At 51.8% G+C, this 18,143-nt stretch overlaps 1 protein-coding gene across 1 annotated transcript in view; it reads right to left on the reverse strand.

The window, feature by feature from the left end:
• The window catches only part of LOC119953719 (transient receptor potential cation channel subfamily V member 6-like), a gene marked incomplete at its 5' end in the record, with an annotated part of 155,606 nt that overhangs the window by 68,278 nt on the left and 69,185 nt on the right, over positions 1–18,143 (reverse strand). Inside the window, one exon of the mRNA XM_038778267.1 lies at positions 227–324. Coding sequence (XP_038634195.1) covers positions 227–324 — 98 coding nt within the window. The remainder of the gene's footprint in view (positions 1–226; positions 325–18,143) is intronic.

Here is an 18,143-nt window from a genome sequence, read left to right on the forward strand (position 1 = left end):
TTACAGGGATAGGGTGGAGGTGTGGGCTTAAGTAAGTGCTCTTTACAAGGGCCGGTGCAAACGCCTTGGGCCGAATGGCCTCCTTCTACACTGTAAATTCTGTGATTCTATTCCATTCGAAACCCCCACATTGACAGTTCCTACATTAGTCAAAACCGGACCACAAATTGGGACAACAGAAATATGGGCATCATGTGGAGTAGATTAAAAGATAAATCCTTCTCACCTGTATCCAAAAGGTTAAATGATGGACATTGAGCAATTTTAAAAATATCCCGATCTTTATTTTCTTTGGCAGCAAGAAGGAGAGGTGATTGATTGATCCTGTTGAGAGTAAGCGGGAATCTATTAATATATGTTGACAACAACCAGCTCCAGCTGTCTGTGTTCAATCCTTTCAGTGTTTCTGTGCTGTCAGACTGTTTGATGGATACAAACCTACATCTAATCCCACGCTGTATCTGCCCTGGGAATGCTGGATGGTGACAATGTGGAGGGAGCTTTACTCTGCAACTAACCCCGTGCTGTACCTGTTCTGGGACTGCTGGATGGTGACAATGTGGAGGGAGCTTTACTCTGCAACTAACCCCGTGCTGTACCTGTTCTGGGACTGCTGGATGGGGACAGTGTGACGCACTATCAATTACGATGAGACGAGAGTAGAATGTAATCGAGGCTTTATTACACAGAGATGTGTGTCCTCCTACAGCAGCTGACAAAATGGCTGCTGTACAGGAAGTACACATATTTATACTCCGCCTACTGGGCCGAGCCAGCCGGCAGGGATCTACCCCCGTACCTATAGTACAGGGGCCTTACCGTAAAACCCATACATATCCAGTATAATACATCAGTGGTGACTACCACATTCACCCCCTGTTAAAAATGAGTCCAGCGGGGGTGGTGGACAACTATATACTGACAAGTTGCTTTTAAAAATCGCAGAGAATATTACAAATTTAGGCGGTCCGGGGCCTTGATCTGTCGTCGAGAGTGCTGCAGTGCTGGCGGCGACTCAGGCGGCGGCTTGATCTTCGGTGACTCCGGGAGCCTGTCGAAATCCTCTTCATCCCTGGGTGGGAGCAAGGGCAAGATGGATTGTCCTGGAGTGGGGGCTGCGGTGGGCTGCGCTGGGGGGGAAGGAGTGTGGCACCGGGGCAGAGGGGGGGATGTGTGGGGACCCAGCTGGCGCCATGTCCCTGAGGGAGACTGTGTCTTGGCGTCCGTCGGGGTATGCTATGTAAGGGTACTGCGGGTTGGCGTGGAGCAGCTGTACCCTCTCAACCAACGGGTCCGCCTTGTGGAGTCGCACGTGTTTACGGAGGAGAACGGGTCCCGGAGCTGCAAGCCACGTTGGGAGTGAAACCCCGGAGGTGGACTTCCTGGGGAAGGCAAAGAGACGTTCATGGGAGGTTTTCTTAGTCGCGGTGCACAGGAGCGACCGAATGGAGTGAAGTGCGTCGGGGAGGACCTCCTGCCAGCGGGAGGCCGGGAGATTTCTGGACTGTAGGGCCAGCTGGACAGCCCTCCAGACCATCCCATTCTCCCGCTCCACCTGCCCATTTCCCCTGGGGTTGTAGCTGGTCGTCCTCCTTGAGGCAATGCCCTTGTTGATCAGGAACTGGCGCAGCTCATCGCTCATAAATGAGGATCACCGGTAGCTGTGGACATAGGCAGGGAAATCAAACAGGGGAAGATGGTGTTGAGGGCTTTGATGACGGTGGCAGACGTCATATCGGGGCATGGGACAGCAAAGGAGAATCAGGAATATTCGTCGACCACACTGAGGAATTCCGTGTTGCGGTCGGTGGAGGGGAGGGGCCCTTTTAAATCCACTCTGAGGCATTCAAAGTGGTGGGAGGCCTTCACCAGACGCGCATGGTCTGGCCGGTAGTAGTGCGGTTTACACTCCGCGCAGATCTGGCAGTCTTTGGTGATCGCCCTGACTTCCTCGATGGAGTAGGGCAGATTGCGGGCCTTAATGAAGTGGTACAAACGGGTGACTCCTGGGTGACAGAGATTATCGAGCAGGGTCCGGAGTCGGTCCACTTGTGCGCTGGCACATGTAGGGCATCGGGGGGCTCGTTGAGCTTACCAGGGCGATACAAAATCTCGTAATTGTAGGTGGAGAGCTCGATCCTCCACCTCAAGATTTTATCGTTTTTGATCTTGCCCCGCTGTGTGTTATTAAACATGAAGGCAACCAACCGTTGGTCAGTGAGGAGAGTGAATCTCCTGCCGGCCAGGTAATGCCTCCAATGCCGCACAGCTTCAACAATGGCTTGGGCCTCCTTTTCGACGAAGGAGCGCCGAATTTCGGAGGCATGGAGGGTGCGGGAAAAGAATGCCACGGGCCTGCCTGCCTGGTTGGGGGTGGCGGCCAGAGCGACGTCTGATGCATCGCTCTCGACTTGGAAGGGAAGCGTCTCGTTCACCGCGTGCATCGCGGCCTTGGCGATGTCGGCCTTGATCCGGTTGAAGGCCTGGTGAGCTTCGGCCGTCAGTGGCAAAACGGTGGATTGAATGAGTGGCCGGGCTTTGTCCGCATAGTTTGGGACCCACTGGGCGTAATACGAAAAGAACCCCAGGCATTGTTTAAGGGCGTTGGGGCAGTGGGGGAGGGGGAGTTCCATGAGGGGGCGCATGCGATCAGGATCGAGCCCTAGAACTCCGTTCTGGACCACATAGCTGAGGATGGCTAACTGGTCCGTGCCAAACACGCACTTCTCCTTGTTATATGTGAGGTTGAGGAGAGTGGCGGTGTGGAGAAATTTGGAAAGGTTAGAGTTGTGTTCCTGCTGGTCGTGGCCGCAGATGGTGACATTGTCCAGGTACAGAAAGTGGCCCGCAGCCCGTACCGGTCAACCATTCGGTTCATCTCCCGTTGGAAGGCTGAGACCCCGTTAGTGACGCCGAAGGTAACCCTAAGAAAGTGGTAAAGGCAGCCGTTTGCTTCAAACTGCAGTGTATGGGCGGTCCACCTTACGGATGGGGAGCTGGTGGTAGGCAGATTTCCGGTCCACTGTCGAGAAGACCCGACCCGGTACTGTGCAATCTGATTGACCATATCAGATATGCGAGGGATGGGGTACGCATCAAGCTGCGTGTACCGATTGATGGTCTGACTGTAGTCAATGACCATCCTGTTTTTCTCCCCGGTTTTCACCACTACCACTTGGGCTCCCCAGGGGCTGTTGCTGGTCTCGATAATACCTTCCCGCAGCAGCCGCTGGACTTCAGACCTGATGAAGGTCCTGTTCTGGGTGCAGCACCATCTGCTTCTGGTGGCGACGGGTTTGCAATCCGGGGTTAGGTTTGCAAAAAGGAAAGGCGGGTCGACTTTAAGGGTCACGAGGCCGCAAACGGTAAGGGGTGGTCTACATTTCAGGGGTTACCCTGAAACATGCCCGCCACATTTCAGGGTTAGGCTCTGGAGTTTGCACTGGAAGTCCAGGCTGAGTAGCAAGGCAGTGCAGAGGTTGGGGAGGATGTAGAGCCGGAAGCCGCTGAACTCCACGCCCTGGATGGTGAGGGTGGCGATGCAGTATGCCCTGATCGCCATGGAGTGGGATCTGGAGGCCAGGGAGATTCTCTGGTTAGCGGGGTGTGCCACGAAGGAGCTGCACCTTACCGTATTGGGGTGGATGAAGCTCTCAGTGCTTCCGGAGTCCAGAAGGCAGGAGATCTCGTGCCCGTCGACCTTCACCTTTGTCTAAGCGGTCGCGAGGTTGTGTGGTCGAGACTGGTCAATTGTGACGGCCGCACGTGGTCTGAGGAGCGGAAGATGGCGGCGCCCACTGGCCGCACGTGGGGGGTGCCGGGACAATAGCGGCAATTGAGTGGGCCTAACACACTGCAGTGAGGTGTCATTTTTTACCACAGGCCTTGCAGAGTGCGCTCCGTGCCGGGCAGCACTGCCGGGGGTGTTTTGACTGTCCACAGAAGTAGCATTTGGGTCCCCCGGGGTTGGTTGGCTGCCAAGCGGCGCAGGCGTGGGGTTGGCTGGGGGCTGTTGCTGATGGGGTCCATGATGGAGTGGCCATCAGTGGGGTGGTGCACAGTGGGGTGGGCCGCACGGTCGGGGCATAGGCCTGTACATTGTGTGAGGCGACCTGTGAGCGAGAGCGCTAGTTTTTTGGTCGCCGCAAGGTCAAGCGTGGCCCCTTCTAAGAGGCGCTGGCGAATGTAGTCAGACCCTATGCCCGTAACAAACGCGTCTCTCATCAGCTGGTTCGAGTGTTCAGTGGCCGAAACGGCCTGGCAGTCACAGTCTCTCACTGGGGCGAGCAGGGCATGCCAGAAATCTTCCACAGACTCACCGGGAAGTTGGTGCCATGTGGACAGAATATGCCTGGCGTAGATCTTGTTGGTCTGCTGAGCGTAATTCTCCTTCAGTAGCGCCATGGCCTCTGCGTACGTAGGCGCGTCCTGGACGAGGGGGAAGACGTTGGCGCTCAGCCACGTGTACAGAATCTGGAGCTTCTGTGCTTCTGGGATTGGGTCTGGCGCAGACCCGATGTATGCTTCAAAACAGGCTATCCAATGTTCGAAGTATTTTTTGGCGGTATCTGCTTGAGGATGCAGCTGCAGGTGATCCGACTTGATGTGGAGTCCATCTCTAAAAATCTCTGCGCAATAAATTGATGCACTATCAATTACGATGAGATGAGAGTAGAATGTAATTCAGGCTTTATTACACAGAGATGTGTGGCCTCCTACAGCAGCTGACAAAATGGCTGCTGTACGGAGAGCACACATATTTATGCTCAACCTACTGGGCGGAGCCAGCCACACAGTGTAGAGGGAGCATTACTCTGTATCTGACCCCATGCTGTACCTGTTCTGGGAGTGTTTGATGGTGACAATGTAGAGGGAGCTTTACTCTGTATCTAACTCCGTGCTGTACCTGTCCTGGGAGTGTTTGATGGGGACAGTGTAGAGGGAGCTTTACCTTGTATCTCAGCCCGTGCTGTACCTGTTCTGGGAGTGTTTGATGGAGACAGTGTAGAGGGAGCTTTACCTTGTATCTAACCCCGTGCTGAACCTGTTCTGGGAGTGTTTGATGGTGACAATGTAGAGGGAGCTCTACTCTGTTCAAAAATAAAGCAGATATTATGACAGATATATAGTTTGTAACAAGAATTAACAGTTTAAATTCTCAAGTAGGAAATTGATTGTTTAGCCTGTGTATTCTGCAGCTTTCATTATTCCTGAGCTCAGGATGTACAGTGCTGACACCGAGTGACAATTCTGGAATAGTACACTCCCATTTCTGAGATGGACTGCAAGGTCGTTACATAGAAAAATACAGCACAGAACAGGCCCTTCGGCCCACGATGTTGTGCCGAACGTTTGTCCTAGATTAAGAACAAATTAGTCTACACCCCATCATTATACCGTAATCTCCCGCGGATGGAGGTGGCTAGCACGAGGGGACATAGCCTTAAATTGAGGGGTAATAGATATAGGACAGAGGTCAGAGGTAGGTTTTCTACGCAAAGAGTGGTGAGGCCGTGGAATGCCCTACCTGCAACAGTAGTAACCTCGCCAACATTGAGGGCATTTAAAAGTTTATTGGATAAGCATATGGATGATAATGGCATAGTGTAGGTTAGATGGCCTTTAGTTTTTGACTTCCCATGTCGGTGCAACATCGTGGGCCGAAGAACCTGTACTGCGCTGTATCGTTCTATGTTCTATGTTCTATGTACCTATCCAATAGCCACTTGAACATCCCTAATGTTTCCAACTCAACTACTTCCACAGGCAGTGCATTCCATGCCCCCACTACTCTCTGGGTAAAGAACCTACCTCTGACATCCCCCCGATATCTTCCACCATTCACCTTAAATTCATGTCCCCTTGTAATTGTTTGTTTCACCCGGGGAAAAAGTCTCTGACTGTCTACTAGAACATAGAACATAGAACAGTACAGCACAGAACAGGCCCTTCGGCCCTCGATGTTGTGCCGAACAATGATCACCCTACTTTAAACCCACGTAACCCGTATACCCGTAACCCAACAATCCCCCCATTAACCTTACACTACAGGCAATTTAGCATGGCCAATCCACCTAACCCGCACACCTTTGGACTGTGGGAGGAAACCGGAGCACCCGGAGGAAACCCACGCACACACAGGGAGGACGTGCAGACTCCACACAGACAGTGACCCAGCCGGGAATCGAACCTGGGACCCTGGAGCTGTGAAGCATTGATGCTAACCACCATGCTACCGTGAGGCCCGATAGATACTCTATCTATTCCCCTGATCATCTTATAAACCTCTATCAAGTCTCCCCTCATCCTTCTCCGTTCTAATGAGAAAAGGCGTAGCACCCTCAACCTTTCCACGCAAGACCTACTCTCCATTCCAGGCAACATCTTGGTAAATCTCCTTTGCACCTTTTCCAAAGCTTCCACATCCTTCCTAAAATGAGGCGACCAGATAAAATGACACCAAATTCTTTCAATCAGTCTGTAACCTTCCATTTAATTTATGCTCATATGAACCGCTGGATATGCACGGTAAGTTGATCAGGTTCTGCCACAGAATAAATGGACTTACATTTGGGGGCACGCGCGCAATAGACATGGATACACAATACGGTATTCCAGCTTTTAATTTCACTTATGTACACGCAGCTTATTGTGCCAAACTCATTGATCACAGAGGTCAAAGGGCCAGAAGATACTCTTGGATGGATCATTCCAGCTCCTTCTACCTGGGCATTTGTCACTCACTGGACTCTAAGCTGGCTGGGGGGGTCAGATAAAGTGAGAAAGGACGACCTTAGCTTCAGCAACAACCGACAGCACTGTGTATGTGGGCTACAGTGGTGGCAACAGTGGCATCTGTGGTGAGCACAGTAAGAAGTCTTACAACACCAGGTTAAAGTCCAACAGGTTTGTTTCAATCACGAGCTTTCGGAGCGCAGCTCCTTCCTCAGGTGAATGGTAGGAGCTGCGCTCCGAAAGCTCGTGTTTGAAACAAACCTGTTGGACTTTAACCTGGTGTTGTGAGACTTCTTACTGTGCTCACCCCAGTCCAACGCCGGCATCTCCACATCTGTGGTGATGACTGCTTTCGGTGAGGCTGTTCCTTCCCTGAGGGACTGAGCTAGCCTGCAAGGCAACAGCAATGCCAGAGTGCCCATCATGCCATGCAATATTAGCGTATGAAGGTATAAAATGTTCATACCAGCAGCAACAAATTATAATAATAGTAATCACTTATTTGTCACAAGTAGGCTTCAATGAAGTTACTGTGAAAAGCGCCTAGTCGCCACATTCCGGCGCCTGTTTGGGCAGGCCGGTACGGGAATTGAACCCGCGCTGCTGCCTTGTTCTGCTTTACAAGCCAGTTATTTAACCCACTGTGCTAAACCAGCACCTCACCTTTAACGTAATTGCTTTGCAGATTGTCCATCAGTTAAGAATTTGACACTGAATCCCGTCAAGCGTCTAAAGGCGGAAGACTATGGCTGGAAATCAGCGGCCATTGGAATTCTCGTTTCCCGTTGGGAGCACTCCCCCTCCCCGTCGCCCACCCCCCCATCCCCTGGGGGTTTCCCGGCACCCTGGGGTGGCTTCAATGGCAAATCCCATTGACAAGTGGCGAGAAGAGAGAATCCCGGAGCCAGCAAACGGAGCGGCGCCGAGAAGCACGAGGCTGGGGGACTGGACAACTCAGCCCCATAACTTCAAGTTTTAAAGGTAGGTTTTAAGAAGGGTCATAAATGAGGAGGGAGGTGTAGGGAGGTGGGTGCGTTGAGCAGAGCTCTGGCCCTAGACAGCTGGAGTCATAATTCCTTAAACTAGCAGATGAGGAATGTGACACTATGCCATTGAATTTCAAGGAGCTAATTTCACAGTCTGACTTCCGGGTCCCAAACATTGCAAAGTTCCACTCTCGGGATCACCGGGAAATGGAATATGGTTGGTGTCCATGCCAGATCATCCGATTGGTGCCACCTGGGTGCCTTTGCCTCAGATAATTCACGATACAACATTTTCTATTTTCTCCCTCAATTTTTTTCCCTTTATTTATTTCCCGTTTTACTCTGGGCCCTCGATTGATTTTGGACTGTCTCGTGCAGGCTCCTGCTGAACGGCGTCTCATAGAATCATCGAATCATAGATTCCCCTCAGTGCAGAAGGAGGCCATTCAGTCCATCACGTCTGCACCGACCTTCCGGAAGAGTGTCCCACCTAGGCCTAATCCCCCGACCTACCCCTGTAACCCAATTAGCCTTTGGATACTAAGGGGAAATTTAGCAAGGTCAATCCACCTAATCTGCACATCGTTGGACTGTGGGAGGAAACTGGAGCACCTGGAGAAAACCCAGGCAGACGCGGGGAGAACTTGCAAACTCCACACAGTCATCCAATGTAGGATTCAAAACCAGGCCCATGGCGCTGTGAGGCAGCAGTACTAACTACTGTGCCACCTTGCTGCCGCATTGTGCCACCATGCCAAATCACTCGCAAACTGATTTGCCTGACAGTGGTGTTGGGGATACAGGAAGTGGTTCCGACAACAAGTGGGGCACACTCAATTAGGATGGCACAGTAGCACATGGCAGCACAGTACACAGTAGTTAGTATTGTTTCTTCCTAGCGCCAGGGTGCCAGGTTCGATTCCTGGCTTGGGCCACTGTCTGTACGGAGTCTGCATGTTTTCCCCGTGTCTGCGTGGGATTCCTCCGGGTGCTCCGGTTTCCTCTCACAAGTCCCCAAAGACGTGCTTGTTAGGTGAATTGGACATTCTGAATTCTCCTGCAGTGTACCCGAACAGGCGCTGGAGTGTAGCGACTAGGAACTTTTCACAGTAACTTCATTGCAATGTTAATGTAATTGTGACACTAATAAAGATTATTATTATTAACCTGCACAGCCTGCGATTACCGCCTCACACTCGGACGCTGCGCTCACCTCTTTTGCTGAAGCACATGCTGCTCGTACACCTCTGGCCCCGGCCCTTCCTCGGGCTGCAGATCGAGGACCGGCCCACGCAGCCAGTTCAGGAAGGTCAACTGCCAGCCTTTCTGTAAAAGTCCTGGCATCTGGTCCCCTGGACTCCTCCAGACACAGAGAGACTTGCAGCGTCAGTCCCACCTTTCCCAGCAATGGTCTTCACGCTGATTTATTCAAATGAAATGTTAGAGCTCAGCTTTTGGAGAAAAAAAACACTTGCTTTGTCGATTGTTAGCAGTCAATAAGACAGGATCTTTTTGAATGTTAGTGCTTGCAGCTTGCTGCACATTCTCTCTGACAGAGGCTGATAATGTCGTCACTGGAACATTGCAGGAATTGTCACACCTTTGGGAGGAGCCACAATCCTTTCCCACAGGTGTGCCTTAACCCTTCAAGTCCTGCTGGCTGTGTGTTTCCAGGTCAGTACAGAAAGGCCCCCTATCTATCAAACACTTTACAGAATTCATGCTTCCTTAATAACCATTCACGCTCCGATACTGAGGGTTGGACAGGTGATGAAATGAAATGAAAATCGCTTATTGTCACAAGTAGGCTTCAAATGAAGTTACTGTGAAAAGCCACATTCCGGCACCTGTTCGGGGAGGTTGGTATGGGAATTGAACCGTACTGCTGGCCTGCCTTAGTCTGCTTTCAAAGACAGCGATTTAGCCCTGTGCTAAACAGCCCCTTTGGTCACTTTGGGACAGATATGAGAACGATTTTCTTCACATATGGCAGTAGTCTTAATATTGGGCGACATGTAAAGTGGGTGCTATTGCACCCACCGGTTTTCTTAACATAAATTTCCAATGACTTCTAAAAATGAAAATCAGATATAAACGACAAGAAATCAGATATCACCCATTTTATGCTGTCGCCCAAAGTCAGAATGATCACTGCAAAGAAAGAACTTGCATTTCCATAGCACCTTCACATCCTCAGGATGGCCCAAAGCACTTGATGTGCAGTGAAATATTTTTCAACTGTAGTCGCTGTTGTAATGTAGGAAACATAGCAGCAATCTGAGCACAGCAAGGTCCCACAAGCAGCAATCTGAAAAGATTCAATCATCTGCCTTTTAATGATGTTGGTTGAGGGATAAATATTGGCCTGAACACTGGAGAGATGACCCATGCTCTTCTGCAAGATATTGCTATGAAATCTTTAACATTGTGACTGGACAGATGTGCTTTGATTAAACGTATCATCCAATAGACCAGCATTCTGACAGGGCAGCAACTGGATTTTGTGCTCAAGTGTCTGGAGTGGGACTTGAACCCACAACTTTTTTTTAACATTTAGAATACCCAATTCATTTTTTCCAATTCAGGGACAATTTAGCATGGCCAATCCACCTACCCTGCACATCTTTGCGTTGTGGGGGAGAAAACAGCGCAAACACAGGGAGAATGTGCAAACTCCACATGGATAGTGACTCAGAGCCGGGATCGAACCTGGGACCACTGCGCCACCATGCTGCCCCTGAACCCACAACTTGAGTGATACGAACTGGATCACAGCTGGCGCAATGTGATTGTGAGGGATCAATGTGTGGAATAAACTTCCAGATGGACATTTTTCTTAGGCTATCACTCTGGGTCAAGGATGACTTACTTCTAGTCTGGTTCATACGTACATACGTAGGCCATTTGGCCCTTTGCACCTGCTCCACCATTCAATCAGATCATGGTCCATGTTTCAAATTAAACATTCCCATCTACTCCTAATAACATTTGGTTCCCTTGCTGAACAAGAATCTATCTACCCCTGCCTTAAAAATATTCAGTGACCCTGCTTCAGTCTTCTGGGACAGTGATTTCCAAAGTCGCACAGTCCTTTGAGAGAACAGAAATTCACCTCATTTCTGTCCTATAAAGGTGAACCCTAATTTGAAAACAGTGACCCCTAGTTCTGGACTCACCCATATGAGGGAATATCCTTTCCATGTCCACCTTGTGGAGGCATCATGTCCGATGGGTCCTTTGGGATAACTGATGAGTACAATGCACAATCTGCAGACACTGTCACATGTGTGGCAGATGGTGCTTGAAGGGTTAGGTCAATGAGGTGTTTAGAAGTTGCCTTGAATATTCCTCTGCATGTTCCCGATGAAGCCTCCTAATGTGTTTGGTGCCTTCCTGACTGAACCTTCTCCATTTTCGTCGGTCAGAGGCCAGGTCTTCCCATGAACTGATAGGAATTTTTGACCATTCCAGGGATGCTTTGATGACACCCCTGAAGCTTTGGGAATCTGATGTTGGACACGCAGACAACATGTCTTACCAGCGGTCCAGTGAAAGCAGCAATGTAAGAAGTCACTGTATGCAACAATACCAACGCTCTGGATGGATGGATTAAGATAGGCCGAATGGCAGATGTGAACGGTGCCAAGGAGGCCCGGCCAACCTTTCCCACATGTTCTGGTCTTGTCCCAGCTTGCTGGGTACTGGACAGCCTTCTTCGAGGCAATGTCCAAAGTGGTGGGGATGAGGGTGGAGCCATGGCCGAAAGTGGTGATCTTCAGGGTATCAGATCAGCCAGAACTCTTCATGATGAGGAGGATGGACACCCTTGACTTTGCCTCCCTGATCGCCTGCAGTAGAACCCTTCTCTGCTGGTGGTAGCAGCACCACCTAAAGCTGCAGACTGGCTGCCAACCTATTGGAATTTCGCCAAATGGAGAAAATCAAATTTGCCGTCTGAGAGCCGGAAGATGGCTGCCTCAAAACATGGGAGCCATTCACCCGACTGTTCTGGGACCTGTTTGTGGCCAACGAACAAATAAACAAGTAGCCAAGAGCCAGGGGAAAGTAGCCAGGATATGATAGAAGAGAGGGGAGGGAGGTAGGCAGCGCCGGCCCTAGGGTTGCTGGCGCCCCGGGCAAGCTGAACTTCGGCGCCCTGGGGGGGGGGCCGAGAGGAGGGCGGGGCCGAGGGGGGGGGGGCCGAGGGGGGGGCCGAGGGGGGCCGAGGAGGGGGGGCGGGGACGAGGGGGGGCGGGGCCGAGGGGGGGCGGACCCGGGGGGGGGACCGGAGGGGAGGGCGGGGGGAGCGGACCCGAGGGGGGGGGAGCGGGGCGGGGGGGCGGACCCGAGGGGGGGTCGGGGTGGGCGGACCCGAGGGGGGGGGCGGGGGGACGGACCCGAGGCGGGGGGGGGAGCGGACCGAGCGGGGGGGCGGACCGAGGGGACGGACCGGGGGGGGGCCCGCCCTGGGGGAGTGCGGCCACACTGGGGGAGTGCGGCCACCGCGCATGCGCTGGTTGGCGCCGGCCCAACTGCGCATGCGCGGGACCCGAGTCTGGCGCCCCCTAGCACATGGTGCCCCGGGCGACAGCCCGAGTTGCCGGTGCCTTGAGCCGGCCCTGGAGGTAGGTCCGGGGAGGTGGGGGGTTGGGGGGGGGGGGGGAGCAAGAGGGAGTAGACAAACCCAGCAGGAAAGAAAGGGGAGTAGCAGAGAAGAAGGAGGTGCTTAGGAAGATGGGGAGGGTGGGAGAAGGGGGTAGGGAAGGGGAGAGGGGTGGGGGGGGGGGCAGGGAGGGAGGGAGGACGAGGGAAGGAGGTCAACAGAGGGAGCCAGGAGAGAGGAAAGAGGAGGGAACACAAACTTGGGGGGTGAGCGCAGGAAATGACAACAGCCACAAGCACAGCAACCCGAAAGAGAGAAAGAAAGAACAGGAAGAAAGAACGACAGACGGCGTGTTGTGGTTGTTGCCCCTTCCACCCAGTTTTGATTTGCTTGTTTTGTATTAAAAAAAAGAAGAGGGGGAGAAAGCCCCCCCCCCCCCCTTACAATATGTGTTATGAAATTTTTCTTTGTTTTTTTAATATACTTCTGTTTTATTTTGTGTCTCTGTGTATACATTTGTAAGTATATCATGTATAAAACCCATTATTAACATTTTAAAAAAGGATGGGCCAAATGGCCTTCTTCATTTCTCATAATATTGTGAGTGGAGCTTTAAAGCTGGACTTGGCCTCATGACATCTGGCTCAGGAAATAAAAAAATTACCGCCCCTGAGCCAATAGTCCGGGGCTTCGGTGCCATGATAAATTCAGAAGATTCTGGAAGGACAAGAGGTAATTTTAACAAAGAGGCAGATCTGTGTAGCTGAGGGTCTGAGGGGTCCACAACGGACTGGGGTTGGAGGAGGTCAAGGGATGAGTCAGGGGCTGTGCTTCTAAACTCCTCTATGTTGGAAAGTGATCTCAGAGCATGAACATTCAGCAACTCTACATGCTTAAAAAGCATTTTTGTTTTCTCTATTTTAGCGTCGCCCTCTCTATTCCATCTTCTTCCTTCCTCCATTCTGTATCATAGAATCATAGAATTTACAATGCAGAAGGAGGCCATTCGGCCCATTAAGTCTGCACGAGCTCTTGGAAAGAGCACCCTACCCAAGTCCACACCTCCACTCTATCCCCATAAGCCAGCAACCCCACCCAACGCTTAGGGCATTTTGGACACTACGGGCTATGTAGCATGGCCAATCCACCTAACCTGCACATCTTTGGATTGTGGGAGGAAACCGGAGCACCCGGAGGAAACCCACGCAGACACAAGGAGGATGTGCAGACTCCGCACAGACAGTGACCCAAGCCGGGAATCGAACCTGGGACACTGGAGCTGTGATGCAATAGTGCTAACCACAATCTTGACTCCACCAAGTTCTCAGAATGGGTTGATTAACAATTGAGGGCACAGGCCGTGAACTTTACTGGAAGTTAGTGCTGAGGAGGAATTGAAACCTCGGCTGGATTCTGAGTCTAATGGAAAGGGCTGTGCTTCATCCATATTTTTCAGCTGTGAACTGTTGGACACGGTACGTCATCTCGTGGAAATGTGAGAGGGAGGGTTGGGGTAGTCATATATATTGGTGTGATAACCCCCATGAGGACAACGGGGGATTGCTGACTGAGCTCTCTACGGGCTCCGTAGAATACGAGGTCCCGTGGTGGGTGGGCAGAGGCCCGGCCAGCTGGAGCTCATTGGAGGGAAGTTTTAAATGTAGCTCCCAGACCCGGAACGGGAATTCCTGATGGTTTTGGGCCGAGACGTATGTTTAATGTGCCGTGGTAAAGACGCTATTTTCAGTTTAAAATAAACCAGTTTGGCCTTTCATTCCACGCTTGCGGGAATTATTACATTGGCAACAAGGAATAAGCACGAGATTCTGGGCAGCTTTTTCAAAACTCCCCGATAAGTAACAAATCAAAAGAAAAACCTGAAAAAGCCCTTGTATGAGAAGCTCGAGACTTGTGATGCAGATGTGGACTGGCCCCAGTATGCCAAACGCATGCACTACATCTTCCATGCCAACAGTATAGAAGGGGATGACAGACATAAAATAATCCTTTTAATAGTAAGCGGGCCCTCGACTTTCAAGATTGAAAAAATATATATATTTTTATTAAGGCATTTATAAATAAACATCAGATAAAACCACAACCAAGATAAAAAAGATAACCAACAGATAACAAACAGGAGAACACAGCATAACTCAATAAATAGCCAACAACCGCAACCCATCCTCCCTACCATACACCCCACCTTCTCTGCCTGCATTTTGTATTGTTAACCCTACACGCCCCCATCCCCCCACTCCCCCTGCTGACTTAACTGTCCTGGAAGAAGTCAATGAATGGTTTTCATCTCCGGGCGAACCCTTCCATTGATCCCTAAGGCGAATTTAATTTTCTCAAGACTAAGGAAATCCATAAGGTCGCTCACCCAGACCCCTGGCTTTGCAGGCTCCGAGTCCCTCCATCCTAACAGGATCCATCTCTGGGCTACTAGAGAAGAAAAGGCTGGAACGTCGGCCTCTCTCACCTCCTGGACTCCCACGTCTTCCGACACTCCGAACACGGCCATTTCTGGACTTGGGACCACCTCCACCCCCAGTGCCCCCGACATCGCGCCAGCGAACCCCCGCCACAATCCCTACAACTTTGGGAAGGCCAAGACATGTGAACATGATTTGTGGGGCCCCCCGCACAGCACCCACACCAATCTTCCACCCCCTCAAAGAACCCAGTCATTCTAGCCACCGTCATATGCGCCCTATGGACTAACTTATATTGGATGAGACTCAACCTGGCGCACGAGGAGGACCAATTCACCCTCCTCAAAGCTTCCTCCCATAGCCCAGCCTCCAGCTCACCCCCCAGCTCCTCCTCCCATTTTCGCTTAACTACTGCATCGGGGCGCTCCTGCAATCCATCCATTCCTTATTTATCGCTGCCATCTTGCCCTCTCCAACCCCTGCTCTCGACAGCACCATCTCCTGAAATCCAGAGTGCGGCAGATCAGGAAAGGACGGCACCTGCTTTCTCACGTCGTTCCACACCTGTAAGTATTGGAATCTGTTTCACCTGAGCAACTCATAGTCTTCCACCAGTCCTTCCAAACTCGGGAAGCTGCCCTCCACGAACAAATCTCCAAACCTCTCAATCCCCGCCCGCCGCCATACCTGAAACCCCCCGTCCAGTTCCCCCGGAGTGAACCTGGAATTCCCACAGATCAGGCCCCACACCGAGGCCCCCTCCAGCCTCAGGTGCTGCTGACACTGTCTGCACGCCCTCAGGACCACTGCCATTACTGGCCGGCGAGAACGGCAGAGGCGCCGTCAACAGTGCTCCCAAGCTAGTGCCTTACACGTGGCTGCCTCCACCCGCTTCCATACTGACTCCTCCCCCACTACCCACTTCCGTACAATGGCTATATTTGTTGCCCAATAATAATTCATTAAATTTGGCAAGGCCAACCTGCACCTGTCCCTGCTCCAACAGTGCCTTCTTTATCCGAGGGGCCTTCCCCGCCCACACAAACCCCAATATCAACGATTAACCTTCTTGAGAAACGAATCGGGGATAAAAATCGGGAGGTTCTGGAATGCAAGTAAAAACCTCGTGAGCACAGTCATCTTTACAGACCTCCCCGCCAATGACAACGGAAGCACATCCCCCCTTTTACATTCACCCGACATTTGCTCCACCAACTGAACCAGATTCAACTTGTGTAATTGCTCCCATCCCCGCTCCACCTGGATACCTAGATACCTAAACTCACCCCCACTACCTTAAATTGCAGCTCCCCCAGCCTCCTCTCCTGTCCCCTTGCCCAAATCTGGAAGACTTCACTGTTTCATTTGTATCCCAAAAACCGTCCGAATTTCACCAAAATGTCCGTGATGCTTTCCAGTGGGTTCGATATGTACAACAATGGGTCGTCCGCATATAGCTCCAACCCCCTTGCCCTGCACAATCCCTTTTCAGTTCCTACATGCTCTAAGAGCCATTCCCAGTGGCTCTATTGCCAAGGCGAAAGTCAACGGGGAGAGTGGGCATCCTTGCCTCGTCCCCCGGTACAAACTAAAGTACCCCTGACTCACCCTATTCATTCTTACACTCACCACCAGCGCCCAGTACAGCAATCGGATCCAATGTACAAACTCCTGCCCAAACCCAGTACCCCCCCACAAATATTCCCACTTTACCCGGTCAAAGGCCTTCTCCGCATCCATCGCGAACGCCACCTCCACATTTCATCTCTCCGGGGGCATCATTATGGCATTTAGCAGGCACCTGATATTGGCCGACATGTGCCTTCTTTTACGAATCCCGTCTGGTACTCTCCCCGCCCCCATCACCTCCGGCACACAATCCCCAATCCGCGAGGCCAGAACCTTAGCCAGCAACATGGCATCCACATTCAGCAGTGATATTGGACGGTACGACTCACACTGCTCCAGGTCTTTGCCTTTCTTCAGGATTAGAGATATTGAGGCCTCAGCCAACGTAGGGGGGAGCGTACCCGTCTCCTCGCCTCATTAAATGCCCTCACCAGCAGGGGCCCCAGGTAACCCAAATATTTTTCAGAAAACTCGATTGGGAAACCGTCCAGACCCGGGGTCTTCCCTGGCTGCATTGCCCCCATACACTCCAGCACCTCTGCCAATCCAATGGGCGCTCCCAGCCCCTCTACCAGACCTTCCTCCACCCTGGGGAATTTCAGCCCTTTCAAAAAATCCTGCATTCCCTCCCCCTCAGTGGGGGGTTCCAATTCATACAGCCTCCTAGAGAACTCCTCAAACACCCCATTCACCCCCACTGGATCCAATACCACTCCACCCTTGATGTCCTTCACCCTGCCAATCTTCTTCACCACCTCCTGCTCCCTGATGTGGTGGGCCAGCATCCTGCTTCTCCCTGTACTCAGACACTGCCCCTCTGGCCCTCCGCAACTGCCCCACTGCCTTCCCTGTGAACACCAACCCAAACTCCATATGGAGCTTCTGCCTCGCCTTCAACAATCCTGCCTCCGGGGCCTCCGCATGCCTTCTGTCCACCCACATAATCCTGCCCACCAACCTTGACATCTCTGATCGCTCCTCCTTCTCCCTGTGGGCCCGGATTGATATAAACTCCCCCCCTGACCACTGCCGTGTGTGCCTCCCATAGCCTGGAGGTCGATATCTCACCTGTATCATTCACCCCCACGTAACCATGCATGGCGGCCACTCACACACCTCCGCCTCCGCTAGCAGCCCCACATTCAACCTCCACTGAGTTCGCTGAGCACCTCCCCGGTCCATTCGCAAGTCCGAGACCACGATCGGCGAATATCCCGAGTCCACCACCTCCGCCAGCAACGGCTTACTCACCGCCAAAAAAAACAACCCACGAGTAGACCTTATGCACATGGGAGAAATATGAAAACTTCTTCACCCTAGGCCTCCCAAACCTCCACAGATCAACTCCCACCATGCCTTCCCTGGGTGATCCTGATTCTTCTGACATCTTGGCGTGACAAAGATACAGACAGACAGTTTATCAGTGGCCTTTTACCATCTGGAGATAATAGTACTGATCTTATTTTTCGAAAGCTCTACCTGGGACACCTGTGTTAGTCCCAGTCAGCAAACAGGGTTCAAAAGATAATATGTTGAGTGGAGAGAGAGAGGAAGCACCCACTCAGGACTTGTTCCGTCAGTGTCTAAGTTGCTTGCCCTGTGCTGCAGGGAGGACAGATGCTTAAACACATGAACGGTAGGCTTGTTACATTTCCATAGACAGCTATTTAAACATGGCCAGGGCTGATGCAATTTAATTGTAACTTGATTGCTATCAAATCCGATGACTTGGCCACATGGGAACACACAATTGGA

This window comes from Scyliorhinus canicula, chromosome 18, assembly GCF_902713615.1.
Source record: "Scyliorhinus canicula chromosome 18, sScyCan1.1, whole genome shotgun sequence".
NCBI classification, from domain to species: domain Eukaryota; kingdom Metazoa; phylum Chordata; class Chondrichthyes; order Carcharhiniformes; family Scyliorhinidae; genus Scyliorhinus; species Scyliorhinus canicula.